Source organism: Mesoplodon mirus, assembly GCF_964341445.2.
Source record: "Mesoplodon mirus genome assembly, chromosome: 9".
Classification (NCBI taxonomy): Eukaryota; Metazoa; Chordata; class Mammalia; order Artiodactyla; family Ziphiidae; genus Mesoplodon; species Mesoplodon mirus.
This window is the reverse complement of record NC_138985.1, coordinates 74230298-74245294: the sequence shown is the minus strand read 5'-3', so window position 1 is coordinate 74245294 and position 14997 is coordinate 74230298. Positions and strand designations below refer to the sequence as shown.

At 39.7% G+C, this 14997-nt stretch overlaps 1 protein-coding gene across 7 annotated transcripts in view; it reads left to right on the top strand.

The window, feature by feature from the left end:
* MATCAP2 (microtubule associated tyrosine carboxypeptidase 2) overlaps window positions 1-14997 on the top strand; it is a gene marked incomplete at its 5' end in the record, with an annotated part of 96346 nt that overhangs the window by 9269 nt on the left and 72080 nt on the right. Inside the window, one exon of one of the 7 annotated variants that reach the window (XM_082633053.1) lies at window positions 464-735. The exons of 4 other annotated variants lie outside the window; for them this stretch is intronic. In XM_082633053.1, the coding sequence (XP_082489179.1) occupies window positions 720-735 (16 nt within the window). Of the gene's footprint in view, window positions 1-463; window positions 736-9223; window positions 9542-14997 lie in introns of those variants that run through there. 2 more of the 7 variants (XM_082633052.1, XM_082633054.1) reach the window with 2 other exon arrangements.

Here is a 14997-nt window from a genome sequence, read left to right as displayed (position 1 = left end):
GATTTCTTCAAAATGTAATTAAGATAGGGAATATTTTTGATGTCTGATTAATAAAAAATATCCTCCCCCCCTCAGTCATTTACAATAAAACATCCTATCAAAAAAATACCACAGGGTTTCCCAGGATTTTTGTGCTGTCCTGACTATTTTCAATGAGGTGAAAGGCGGAGGCAGTTTCACAAAGCATTCTTTTATTTGGCTTCCACTTCATGTTTTTCATTCTCCTGAAAAAGACATACTGAAAACATTCCATTCTCTCAATACAGACATCCCAAAAGCATTCAAACTGCACTGAAAAAAAAATTTTTAAAGCTACAGAAACCAACTTTCCCTGGCTCTTTTTTTCTTCCAGAGTCAAGGAACACTGTTTACAGCTGCCCTGAGGCTCCCTTTAATGCTTGTTAGAATCTGGGATGTTGCAACCAGTTTCTCTGTTCTTTTATAATGGCAAGCTGCAGATTAATTTTCCTCGATTCATAAATTTCCAATGACATAGAATGTTATAAATTGTTTCCAAGAGAACAGGGAGGAAAGTCAAAAGTATTTTCTAGAAGCCTCTCCTTCCCTTATGCTTTTAAACTCTCATCTGAAATGTAAAAGTAAACAAATATTATTTTAATGTTCTATTTTTTTTCTAGTTCCTGAGATAACTTCTCCTTAAGAAATTAAACTTTTTCTCAGTTTCAAGCATAATATATACTTGATCTGCTCTCAACAAAATGAACTTTTGCTATAGTAAGTGAAATATTACAGTTATTTGTCTCTCCACCAGCACTAACAATGCTTATTAGCAACCTTCTCCAGTCTTCACCGTTCCTCTTTCTTGGCCTTTACTACCCAGGTTAATGATCAAATGTGTTCTAAGTCTTTAAAAAGGAAGATGTTGATCTTTTTTCTTAAAAAAAAAAAAAATATCCCATCCTCTCTTACTACAGAGATATTTCGACTGACTTCTTTTGTCCTGAAACTCCATTGACTGTGAGTAGCTTGCCATGTATCAATAGTTTGTACATGGAATATACACATTAACATCTGAGTTAATTAAACAAAAGTTACTGAAAAAAATAAGAAAAATATAAGTTCTTTATCCATAACATAAAAATCTCACCACACATAAAAAAACCAATATTTCTCTGAAAATATCTATTTTCCTATCATTTTTGTATCTAAAATTTAATGGAAATCATCATTAAAGAGAATCAGAAATTGAAATGATCCACAATACAGTGCTGGTAGTGAACATAAAAATAACCATTAAAAAGTGAAGTATAATGCTGCAGTAGGATAACTACAATAGCATTCTTGGCTATTTTTGGAAAACTTTAGTAAAACTTTAAAAAGGGGGGACGTGTATCCTTAGAGATAAGCAAATTATTAAAAACAGTTTTAATACTTCTTAACTTTATTTTGCAATCAGTGCTTTGAAAATGGAGTTTATATAGAAACAGGTATAAAGGAAATTTTCTCAGAAAGATGGAATTGTTCATTGTTCTGGCAGATATGTAAAAACAATGCTGACTCAAAAGCAGCCAAGTGGACAGCTGCAGATGCCTTACCCAATGGAAATACTAAACAGGCGTAGAACGAATCAATAATTAACAAAGCAGATGCACAAAGCTTGATGAGGATGAATAATTGCATAGGCTGGAGTGGTAAAAGAAGCTTATAACAGTACTAGTTTTGTAAGAAATTAGATAAACTTGTTTTCATGAATTTGTTAGCAAGTGTACTTCAGTGCCTAATAGTACACAAAGAATATCTTTTTTAAATTTTGAATTAATTGATATTCACCTTTATATACTATTTATCACTGAAGATGTTTATAAATCAAAATGATCCACAAGAAAATACTGGTAGGGTGAACATAAAAATAATTTTTAAAGTAAGCAATGAAATAATATTCTAGATGGGCTAACTACAGGGGCATCAAATTGTTTATTTTTAGAATTCTTAAGTTTAATGAAATGTTGAAGAGGGAGGTATACCTTTAGTGTACATCATTTTCTAACTTGTATTATGTGTGTGTGTGTTTATATATATATGTATGTGTGTGTGTGTATATATATATATATATATATATATATATATATATATATCCCTCCATGCTTGTAAGTGTCTTGAGGATAATTATTGTGTCTTTTATGTACTCTAAAAGCACGAAGCCCTGTCTCTTGTATATAAATAAATAGCTCTGAAATTAATAAAATAATACATCTTGGTTTCTTCAAAATATAATGAAAATGGACAATCTGACTACCCATGCTTTAGTAAAAACATTCAGAGTAAATTCTTTAGATGCTGAACATATGACTTGGAAACATCTTTTAGGAGTCTTTATTTTTTTGAGAATTACAGTTCTTAAACTGCAGTGACTTGAAAAATTAGAAATTTGCAGAGGTAACAGATGTACTTATAGCAAACTTGGAAAGCAGGTTTCAGAGTTTAAGGTATATAAGGAAGTTAAAGAAGGTATGTAAGGAAGTTAGGTATATAAGTTTCATTTACATGCTTTTTCCTTAGGACATATGTTGCAAGAACAACTGCTCTTCTGAATGCAAAGGATTCATTGCTTATTACTATATCAAGTGTTTAACCTGAAGATGTATTCCTTACCTACATGCCCATTTTATATCATTCGATTTTTCTTTGAATTATCATTGAAAATGCATGCTTTCTATTATCTACTTATTCCTTAACTTACAAATAATTGAGTACATACTGTGTGCTAGACACTATTCTAGTTGCTGTAAGTATAGCAGTGAACAGTCAAAAATCACTGCACTTGTGGAAATTTTATTCTAGAGATGGAGACAGACAATAATCAAGATAAATCAGTAAGATTTCCTGCAGCACATGATGTGGGAAGCTGCCTCCGCCAGAGACTTAGAATTAGGAGTGAGGGGGTAAAGGAGTTTGGGGGTGTGCAGAAAGAGAAAACGTGCGCACACACACCCTAGGAGCAGGAACATCTTCCCTAGCTTCGTGGGATTCTCCTCCCACCAGAGCAATGTGTAAGAGGAAATCTTGGGGCTTTGGTCTATTGAAAGTGCTCATCTGGGTGGTTCTTGAGCACCACCATCCAGAAGTGCTGGCGTCCGATGCATTTGCCTTTGCTTTGCAAAGAAGAGTCGTGAACTTCAAAACCCTCCGAGATGGATTATTAATCCTGCTTTGCAGGAAAGGAAAACCCTCCATCCTCGGCCACTGGCCACCCCTTTCCAGAGACCCTGCTATCGCCCAGGCACTCCAAGCCAGAAGGGGACACTTTGGGAATGACCGTGCTCCACAAGGGACAGAGCCAGCCCCCAGCTTCTCTACACAAAGCCTCGTCCACTAAAGCTCCAAAAATCAAAAACTGTAATTGCCAGAAGAATCATTAAAAAAAAAAAAAAGTCCAGCCACTAACCTCATATGCAAATGAAATAAGCACTCTGGATCCTGCATTGTGAGCTGCTCTCCAAACCCTGATTACCTTTGAAGTTGGTTGAATTTGCATCTCTTTAAGACACAAGATTAAAACAAAATTCATGCTTTATTGGATTTTAAATAATCCTCCTTTTATTTATCCTTCATCTTTCTTACGTGGATATGCAAGCGAGAAGACGCGACTGGATATTCCCAACATGTTCACTCCCTTAATCTGTCTGTCTAGAGGTTTGGCTTCTATAGACCAAGCCGTGTGACTGACAGGGTCTTGGTGCTCCAGCTGGGCGTCAGGCCTGTGCCTCTGAGGTGGGAGAGCCGAGTTCAGGACACTGGTCCACCACAGACCTCCCAGCTACACGTAATATCAAATGGCAAAAGCTCTCCCAGAGATCTCCATTTCAATGCTAAGACCCAGCTCCACTCAACGACCAGCAAGCTACAGTGCTGGACACCCTATGGCAAACAACTACCAAGACAGGAGCACAACCCAACCCATTAGCAGAGATGCTGCCTAAAATCATAATAAGGTCACAGACACCCCAAAACACACCAGCAGATGCAGTCCTGCCCACCAGAAAGACAAGATCTAGCCTCACCCACCAGAACACATGCACCAGTCCCCTCCACCAGGAAGCCTACACAACATACTGAACCAACCTTAGCCACTGGGGGCAGACACTAAAAACAACAGGAACTACGAACCTGCAGCCTGCGAGAGGAGAGCCCAAACTCAGTAAGTTAAGCAAAATGAGAAGACAGAGAAACACACAGCAGATTAAGGAGCAAGGTAAAAACCCACCAGACCAAACAAATGAAGAGGAAATAGGCAGTCTACCTGAAAAAGAATTCAGAATAATGATAGTAAAGATGATCCAAAATCTTAGAAATAGAATGGAGAAAATACAAGAAACATTTAACAAGGACCTAGAAGAACTAAAGAGCAAACAAACAAGGATCATGAGAGATTACTACAAGCAACTACAAGCCAATAAAATGGACAACCTGGAAGAAATGGACAAATTCTCAGAAAAGCACAACCTTCCGAGACTGAACCAGGAGGAAATAGAAAATATAAACAGACCAATCACAAGTACTGAAATTGAGACTGTGGTTAAAAATCTTCCAAAAAACAAAAGCCCAGGACCAGATGGCTTCACAGGCGAATTCTATGAAACATTTAGAGAAGAGCTAACACCTATCCTTCTCAAACTCTTCCAAAATATAGCAGAGGGAGGAACACTCCCAAACTCATTCTACGAGACCACCATCACCCTGATACCAAAACCAGTCAAAGATGTCACAAAGAAAGAAAACTACAGGCCAGTATCACTGATGAACACAGATGAAAAAATCCTCGGGCTTCCCTGGTGGCGCAGTGGTTGAGAGTCCGCCTGCCGATGCAGGGGACACGGGTTCGTGCCCCGGTCCCGGAGGTTCCCACGTGCCGTGGAGCGGCTGGGCCCGCGAGCCATGGCCGCGGAGCCTGTGTGTCCGGAGCCTGTGCTCCGCGACGGGGGAGGCCGCAGCAGTGAGAGGCCCGCGTACAGCAAAAAAAAAAAAAAAAAAAAAAAAAAAAAAAAAAAAAAAAAAAAAAAAAAAAGAAAAAATCCTCAACAAAATACAAGCAAACAGATTCCAACAGCACATTAAAAGGATCATACACCATGATCAAGTGGGATTTATCCCAGGAATGCAAGGATTCTTCAATATATGCAAATTAATCAATGTGATACACCATATTAACAAATTGAAGGAGAAAAACCATATGATCATCTCAATAGATGCAGAAATTTTTTGACCAAATTTAACACCTATTTATGATAAAAATTCTCCAGAAAGTAGGCATAGAGGGAACTTACTTCAACATAATAAAGGCCATATATGACAAACCCACAGTCAACATCATTCTCAATGGTGAAAAACTGAAACCATTTTCTCCAAGATCAGGAACAAGACAAGGTTGTCCACTGTCATCAATATTATTCAAAATAGTTTTGGAAGTCCTAGCCATGGCAATCAGAGAAGAAAAAGAAATAAAAGGAATCCAAATCGGAAAAGAAGAAGTAAAGCTGTCACTGTTTGCAGAAGACATGATACTATATATAGAGAATCCTAAAGACGCTACCAAAAAACTACTAGAGCTAATCAGTGAATTTGGTAAAGTAGCAGGATACAAAATCAATGCACAGAAATCTCTTGCATTCCTATACACTAATGATGAGAAATCTAAAAGAGAAATTAAGGAAACACTCCCATTTACCATTGCAACAAAAAGAATAAAATACCTAGGAATAAACCTACCTAAGGAGACAAAAGACCTGTATGTAGAAAACTATAAGACACTGATGAAAGAAATCAAAGATGATACAAACAGATGGAGAGATATACCATATTCTTGGATTGGAGAATCAACATTGTGAAAATGACTCTACTACCCAAAGCAATCTACAGATTCAATGCAATCCTTATCAAACTACCACTGGCACTTTTCACAGAACTAGAACAAAAAATTTCACAATTTGTATGGAAACACAAAAGACCCCAAATAGCCAAAGCAATCTTGAGAAAGAAAAATGGAGCTGGAGGAATCAGGCTCCCAGACTTCAGACTATGCTACAAAGCTACAGTAATCAAGACAGTATGGTCCTGGCACAAAAACAGAAATATAGGTCAATGGAACAAGATAGAAAGCCCATAGATTAACCCACGTACATATGGTCACCTTATTTTTGATAAAGGAGGCAAGAATATACAATGGAAAAAAGACAGCCTCTTCAGTAAGTGGTGCAAGGAAAACTGGACAGCTCCATTTAAAAGAATGAAATTAGACCACTCCCTAACACCATACACAGAAATAAACTTAAAATGGATTAAAGACCTAAATTTAAGGCCCGACACTATAAAACTCTTAGAGGAAAACATAGGCAGAACACTGTATGACATAAATCACAGGAAGATCCTTTTTGACCCACCTCCTAGAGAAATGGAAATAAAAACAAAAATAAACAAATGGGACCTAATGAAACTTAAAAGCTTTTGCACAGCAAAGGAAAACATAAACAAGTTGAAAAGGCAACCCTCAGAATGGGAGAAAATATTTGCAAATGAAGCAAATGACAAAGGATTAATTTCCAAAATTTACAAGCAGCTCATGCAGCTTAATATCAAAAAAACAAACAACCCAATCCAAAAATGGGCAGAAGACCTAAATAGACATTTCTCCAAAGAAGATATGCAGATTGCCAACAAACACATGGAAGGATGCTCAACATCACTAATCACTAATCATTAGAGAAATGCAAATCAAAACTACAATGAGGTGTCACTTTATACCAGTCAGAATGGCCATCATGAAAAAATCTACAAACAATAAATGGAGAGGGTGTGGAGATAAGGGAACCCTCTTGCACTGTTGCTGGGAATGTAAATTGATACAGCCACTATGGAGAACAGAATAAGGCTTCCTTAAAAAAGTAAAAATAGAAGTACCATATGACCCAGCAATCCCACTACTGGGCATATACCCTGAGAAAACCATAATTCAAAAAGAGTCATGTACCACAATGTTCATTGCAGCTCTATTTATTGTAAATAGAACATGGAAGCAACCTAAGTGTCCATTGACAGGTGAATGGATAAAGAAGATGTGGCACATATATGTAATGGAATATTACTCAGCCATAAAAAGAAACGAAACTGAGTTCTTTATGAGGTGGATGGACCTAGAGTCTGTCATACAGAGTGAAGTAAGTCAGAAAGAGAAAAACAAATACCGTATGCTAACACATATATATGGAATGTAAAAAAAAAAAAAAAGAATCTACATTCTTTTAAATGTAGCTGTCCAGTTTTTTTTCAAATCTAAAAAAAAAAAAAAAAACACGTGTTTCTGAAGTACCCAGGGGCAGGACAGGAATAATGATGCAGTCGTAGAGAATGGACTTAAGGACATGGGGAGGGGGAAGGGTAAGCTGGGACGAAGTGAGAGAGTGGTATGGACATATATACACTACCAAATGTAAAATAGCTAGTGGGAAGTAGCCGCATAGCACAGGGAGATCAGCTCAGTGCTTTGTGACCACCTAGAAGGGTGGGATAGGTATTGTGGGAGGGAGACACAAGAGGGAGGAGATACGGGGATAGTTGTATATGTATAGCTGAACCACTTTGTTATAAAGCAGAAACTAACTATGGTAAAGCAATTATACTCCAATAAAGATGTTTAAAAAAAAGAAATCAGTAAAATATGTAATAAATTATATAATGTTAAGTGCTAAGGAAAAAAAAATAAAGCAGAGAAAGGGTATGGGAAATCTGAGAAAGGAATGGAATTTTAAATTGAGTGGCCAAGAAAGGCCTCAGTGAGAAGTGACATTTGGATTAATTCCTGAGAAGTGGAGGAGCTAGTCCCATGGGCTTAAGGCCAGGGTGGGTGCTAGGGGTGGGGGAGCCTTCCAGGTAGGGGAGGTCTCAAATTGCATTGGTCATGAGGTGAAACAGTGCTTGGCATAGCTGACGAATATCTAGGAGGCCAGTGTGTCTGGAGGAGACCAAGGAGGAGAGCAGTGGGAGATGAGCCCAAAGAGATGGCAGGAGGCTAGGTCATAAAGGACCTCATAGGTAAAAAAGGAAGCCATTGAAGTGTTTTTCACAGAGAACTGACATTATCTGACTTTTTAACAGGATCATGCTGGCTACTGAGTTTTGAGAGTAAAGTGAAGAGGGCAAGAGTGGAAACACGGGGTTCATTTAGGAGGCTACAGTTATAATCCAGACAAAAGCTGGTGGTGGCTTGAGCCAGACAAGTGGCAGTGGTGATAGTGAGAAGTGGCTGGATCCTGGATATATTCTGAAAATAGTGTTCACAGGATTTTCTGACAAACTAGGATGTGGAGTTATGCACTATCTGTGATACTGTCAAATTTCCATCGTATGCTCCTAATTGGTGAAAAAGATACAAATTCTCACTTGTTCTGTCATTTTTAGAGTATGATGTTCCCTGACATAACTTCAACTTTCCTTTTGTTCCTGAGTTTGAAAACACATCCCACAATTATTTCTATGTCCTATCTCAACCTTGAGGAAAGGTAAAGAGAAAATGTGGCTTTGAAAATTGACAGTGCCAATGCTGTCTTATGAGTTTCTCAACTGTAAGCTCCAGCCTTATTTCATTTCCCTTGTTGACGTTCTCAAGGCCTGTCTCAGAACCTTGCACACGTTAGGCTCTCAGAAAATGTTCGTTAAATGGTATAGTCTCCACATTTCCCACGCAATAATGAACAAAAACAACAATTAGCCCCTATCAACTGCACAATCATAAATTAAAGTTTGTATTTTAGTATTTAGTATATTATGCCGGGGTACTCATTGGGTAAATGTAGTTGAGCTTCCAGCACCTTCATTACTACCACCTGCAATCTTAAGTTGTGTTAGCTTTTTTGCACCTGGAAAGGTAAGTAAAAGGCGGAGGAGACTGGCTTTGTAATTCGCATCTGGGACTGAGTGTCACGCCACCTGTCTCTTGTAAAATCTACTGAGGAGTTAACGCCCTCTTCAACAGCGCACAAATGTCTACAGGGATGATCAGTCAAAATGCGTCTAAACGTAAGGCTGGAGACCGGAGCCTCTCCTAGGGCCCAGCCCACAAGCTCCCGAGGCACGGGCCTGCGCTGTGCACGCCGGGAGTTGTAGTTCCTTCTCTCTTCCTGCGAGCCAGGACGCCGTATCTCTGGCGCCTCCAAAGGCGCGCAGGCTCCGTGAAGCGCGGCGCACGCGGACGGCACGCGTTTCCTAGCAACGGGGGAGCGGCAACGTCACGCCGGCGGGCGCTAAGAGCAGCTGCCCAGTGTTGGGCGGCTTTGAGTACCTTTCAGCACCTGTGGGTTGGAGGGAACGCTGCTTGCAGCTCTCCGTCCGCACGTCTCCGTCTGTCCTTACCCGGCTTATCCTGCACCCGGTCGCCGAGAGCAACCTTCTTCCGCGACCCCGCGTCTGAGGCACGGCCGGAGGCTAGAGGCGGCCCGCCGGGTTCCTGTCTGGCCCTCGCCCCCAGCGCCCGCGGAGCCCGCCGCCCGCGGCCTCAGCGGGACGATGCTGGAGTCCATTCGCGTGACGGGTGAGTGCCAGGAAGGGTGGCCCCTGGGCTGGCGGGAGCGGCCAGCGTCGTCCCGGCCGCTTGCGGCGAGTACCTGGAGGCCGAGGTGACGGGAGGATGTGGGCTTCTGTGCTCAACGCGGCGCCCTGAAACAGTGCGGAACGCGCGGAAGGTGCTTAGGGAAAAGGTGTGCAGGGAAGAGAGAAAACGGTTCCTTTTCCTTTTGTCACTTATTATCAGTAAGCGCGTGCTGTGGACTGTAGTGAGGTAAAGTATAATAGATTGGCCCTACAAATGTACAACCTGAATATTGTTAAATTCCGTTTCAAGGCTTATTAGATACGTAATTAGGCATTGTAGTGCACTAGGATCTAGTTTTCTAGAATGTTCAGAAAAGTCAGAGCTAAGCAAAAGAGCACATCTCTGTATATCAGTATTTATACTCTTTGTATGTATGCTTTTATTCTTAAATCAGAACGTTTTGAGTTGATATTAAGAGGTCACTTTATAGTAAGTATTATACCAAGCGCAAAAAAATGTTTGTTTAGACCAGAAAGTTGTGTTTGCCTTTTGTTATTTTTGGAAAATAATTGTGTATATTAATCATTTGAAACTTATCTTACACAATACTAGAATAATTTCCTAGGCCATTTTCCCGTCATTTGATTCTGCCTAACATTCCGGCAAGACAGCGTTCTTGATAACCTAGTATCATGACTAAAAACACCGAAGAACAGCAGAGTAAAGGGAAATGTCTCATCTTGAAACTGGCTTCAAAATAAGAACAGATTTTTTTACTTTAAGGCATCGCTGTACCTAATAGACCATTTTTCTGCAAAATTTTAAATTGTATAACGAAATTCACTTTTAATGAAAATATTTATGGTCTTAATTTTATATTTCATGTTCCAGGTTATAAAATGAGGAGTTGATTTTGTGCAGTCATGACATTGCTGTGATTTATCTCATTGTTATTTATGTTGTCAGGAAACAGACAATTACAAGATCTAAGATTTAAGAGGCAACTTAAATTGGCATTAAATTTTTTTCTTAAAGTGATTTGATGTAGATCCTGTTTTTTCATCTTAAAATACAATGAAAATAGAAAGTTATTATTATTTTTTAAAATTTATTTTGGGCTGCGTTGGGTCTTTGTTGCACACGGGCTTTCTGAAGTTGCGGCGAGCGGGGGCTACTCTTGGTTGCGGTGCTCGGGCTTCTCATTGCAGTGGCTTCTCTTGTTGTGGAGCATGGGCTCTAGGCGCGCGGGCTTCAGTAGTTGTGGCACGTGGGCTCAGTAGTTGTGGTTCGCAGGCTCTAGAGCGCAAGCTCAGTAGTTGTGGTGCACGGGCTTAGTTGCTCCGTGGCATGTGGGATCTTCCTGGACCAGGGCTCGAACCCGTGTCCCGTGCCTTGGCAGGCGGATTCTTAACCACTGCGCCACCAGGGAAGTCCCGAAAGCTATTTTAAAGTACCATATCTTCTTTTTGTATTGGAACAGAGTCTCTCAACCGTGGCACTATTAATGTTGAGTCAGTGGATAACTGTTGCGGTGGGCTGTCCTGTGCATTGCAGAATGTTTAGCAGCATCCCAGGCCTCTTCCACTAGAAGCTAGTAACACCCCCCCACACACACACACGCACAGTTGTGACAAACAGAAATATCTCCAGACATTGTCAAATGTCTCCTGGAGGGCAAAATTAACCCGCCCCCGCCCCATTTGAGAACCACTGCCCTGGAGAAAAAATATACTAGTTAGAAAAATATCCTAGTGAAGGTTATTAGATAACGATTTAGAAATAACAGCAATTAAGATGATTTCCCCAAAGCATAACAATCATGGTAGAGGAAAAATACAATTATGATAATATTCGTTTTAGAAAGTGGGTATTCTGACCAGTTAGCAATACAAAGTGGATCTCCTGTTTTTCAATATGCAGAGTTGGAAGTTTGAGGAGAGATACTTTCTAAAATAGTAGACCCACTCCTCCTGCCTCAACTCTCTTCCCATAATTTAGTGGCAATAGACTTATCAGTCCAACTCTGCATGTTGCATTTCCTGAGATAAGATAATCTGGCAGTGTATTTCTGTAGTTCAATAAAAATTCAAATAGTCATTTGAGACAATTCAAGCTTCATTTAAAACAACTGACTGGGGCTTCCCTGGTGGCGCAGTGGTTGAGAGTCTGCCTACCGATGCAGGGGACGTGGGTTCGTGCCCCAGTCCGGGAGGATCCCACATGCCGCGGAGCGGCTGGACCCGTGAGCCATGGCTGCTGAGCCTGCGTGCCCGGAGCCTGTGCTCCGCAACGGGAGAGGCCACAACAGTAAGAGGCCCGCGTACCACAAAAAAAAAAAACCAAAAACCTGACTGGTTGTTTTTCAAAACAGTTTCTCCATTTCTTTTATAAATTTCTTGACCAGTTAAAAGGATAGTTCTAGAACCCCATGCCTAGCATTTTGCTGACATATCAGAAAGCCCAGTTTCACGGCCAGAAACTTTACGAAGAGAGTTTAGCTGAAAGCATGCCCTCCTTTTCCCTCACTATCCCGTCATTCATTGATATCTTAGAAGCCCATGTTCTTCTGATTAGCATCAAGAGCATGCTTGTTTGTGGTAAGGGTACTGATGGAAATGTGTTTATTTCTTTTCAGCTTTAAAATAGGTATAGAGCAAACTGATTGTTTTATTTCAGGACTGAAGCAGTTACTTGCTTCTGAAATCACTTCCAATATGGTCTTTTACTCACTGTTGATTTATTAGTCATGATTTAATATAATCTAAATATAACATCCTGGTGAACTGATTGGAGGAGTAAAATAAAATAAGATTTGTATGTTATATATGCTGTTTGAAATGGGATCAAATCAGAAGAGATTTCTTTACCTTCTCATAGCTTTTTAAAGAAGATGGTTTATTATACTAAAGCCACTAAAATGTTGATTTTAGAATGTAGAATTTATTACTTAATGTTAAATTTACCTTGGAAATCCAAATTTCATGATTCTGAATATCTTCCCATTTACATTATTCCATGGAGTATTTCTATAGGAGCTGAATATAGTATTGAATATAATAATACTGATAGTTAACACCTGCTGCTTAGTACAGGCCATCATTGTTCTCAGCACTTCACATATATTACCTTTTTTGATCCTCCTACCAACACTGTGAGTTATATAGTAGTAGTATCCCATTTTACAGATAGGGAAACTGCAGCACAAAGATGTTAAGTAACTTGCTCAAGGTCACAGCTGCTAATAAACAGCCAAGATTCAAATCAGAGAAGCTCCATTCCAAAGCCCATTTTCTCAACCACTAGGAAAGTCAGAACCCTTGTTTAAATGACTATATGTTGATTTAAGCCACGAAATTCAACATGAGGATCTCATTTAACATCAGTGGTACATTAGCTGATAGTTTACTCCAGGTGCTTTTAAGTTTTTATCACAGGCAAGTCTGTAATTTTTGCCTGGAAAGATCATATTTTACTTGACTATAAAATTGTTTTCAAAATAGAAGAAGACACCTAGCTCATTAAGTGAGTAACAAAATGCTAACAGAAGCCATATAAGATTATGTTATTTTATGAGTTCCTACTGCCTGTATCTTGTATGTGATATAAAAGTGATTAATCATCTGGAAATGAAGCTCCTTTGTAACAAAAGTGAATGTTTAAAAATACTGGAGACAAAAGTCTTAAGAGCAGTGTTTGGCCATGTGGGATGAATACACTTAGGCACATAGCTCCTGTCTGTCCTACAGCAGTAGGCACCTGCCATTAAAATTTATCTTCAACATCACTAATTGTTTCACATTTTTATGCATCCTGGTATGATTTTTGCCTCAACCTTCAGGCATTCAAGTCCTGCATCCTTTCTGTCCTTTCAAATATTCTGTTTCCTTGGCTCCCTCTCAGGGCAGTGAGTGAGCAGAAACAAACATAGATGTATGCCATAATGGGACTTATAATTTCAGTGATGAGGAAGGCCATCATATAAACAAATGTAAGACTGCAACCATGACAAGTGAGTCAAAGAACCTTCCAGGGGAAGTTTTCCTGAACAAGTGATACTTGAACTGAAGGATGAATAGGGATTAATCTAACAGAGAGGAGAGGGGAGGGCTCTTCAAACACAGGGAACAGAATATGAGGATGTTTTGTGTCGGGAGAGGGAGTGGTGAGTGTGAGGGATTGACAAAATGAAGGGAAGCGAGAGTGGACTGATGAAGGGGGAACATTGTGCATGATGGGGCCAGAGAGGCAGAGTGACCTGACCATGAGTGACCTCAGGTGCCATGATTAGGATTTGTCTTCACCCTAAGTGGAAAGCCTGGGGAAGTGTTTCTCGCATGTTCACTGTTGTTTTAGGTGGTATTGAATGCATTTTCTTTTACCACAGACCATCATTTCCCAGCATTATAGAATACCCTGCATGCTTCTAACTGCAAAACCACACCATCACCACCACCACAAGCAGTTTCTGACCAAAAAACAATAGTATCACATTATAAGAGTCCTTGCTGCTGATAGAGTAACACTGAAGCGCCCCTAACTGGGGCTGTGACATTTTTAAGAATCCTGAAGTATAGTTGAGTTTCTCAGTTCTTGAATGATACTAGCAATGCCTTTTCATCTCTCTGTTTACTTACAGTTGAGAAACTATATTGGATAATGTTGAATTTGGAGGTATTATAATTAAAAGATTACCTGTTATAATGCAGACAAATTGGGCAATGAATGTTTTCAAAGATACTGATATTTTAAATATACCAGTTTAAAAATTATAGTGTAACTTACATTCAGTAAAGTGCTTGAGTCTTAAATGGGCAGCCTGATGAATCTGTACATATGTAACCACTGCGCAGAACAAGATAGCTTTCTAGCCCCCAGTACCCTGGTACCTCCTCCCAGGTTATAACCCCTCCCTCAAAGATAAGCACTATTCTGCCTTCTAATACCATAAATTAGTTTTGCCTGTTTTATTTGGTTTTTTTTTTTTAATTTATTTATTTTGGGCTGCGTTGGGTCTTCATTGCTGTGGAAAGGCTTTTCTCTAGTTGTGGTGCTCGGGCTTCTCCTTGCGGTGGCTTCTCTTATTGAGGAGCACGGGCTCTAGGCCCGCAGGCTCAGTAGTTGTAGCACACGGGCATAATTGCTCCACAGTATGTGGGATCTTCCCGGACCAGGGATTGAACCCGTGTCCCCTGCATTGGCAGGCAGATTCTTAACCACTGCACCACAAGGGAAGTCCCAAGTTTTGCCTGTTTTTGAACCACATATAAGTGGAATTATACAGTATGTATTCTCTTGATCTGGCTTTGTTTGCTCAGTATTGTCTGTGAGATTCATCTATATTGTTGCTTGCAAACTCAGTTTGTTCTTTTTCATTGCAATGTAGTATTCTGTTGTATGAATATACCACAATTTACGTATCCTTTCTGCTGTTGACAGATGTTAGATCATTTGAGTTT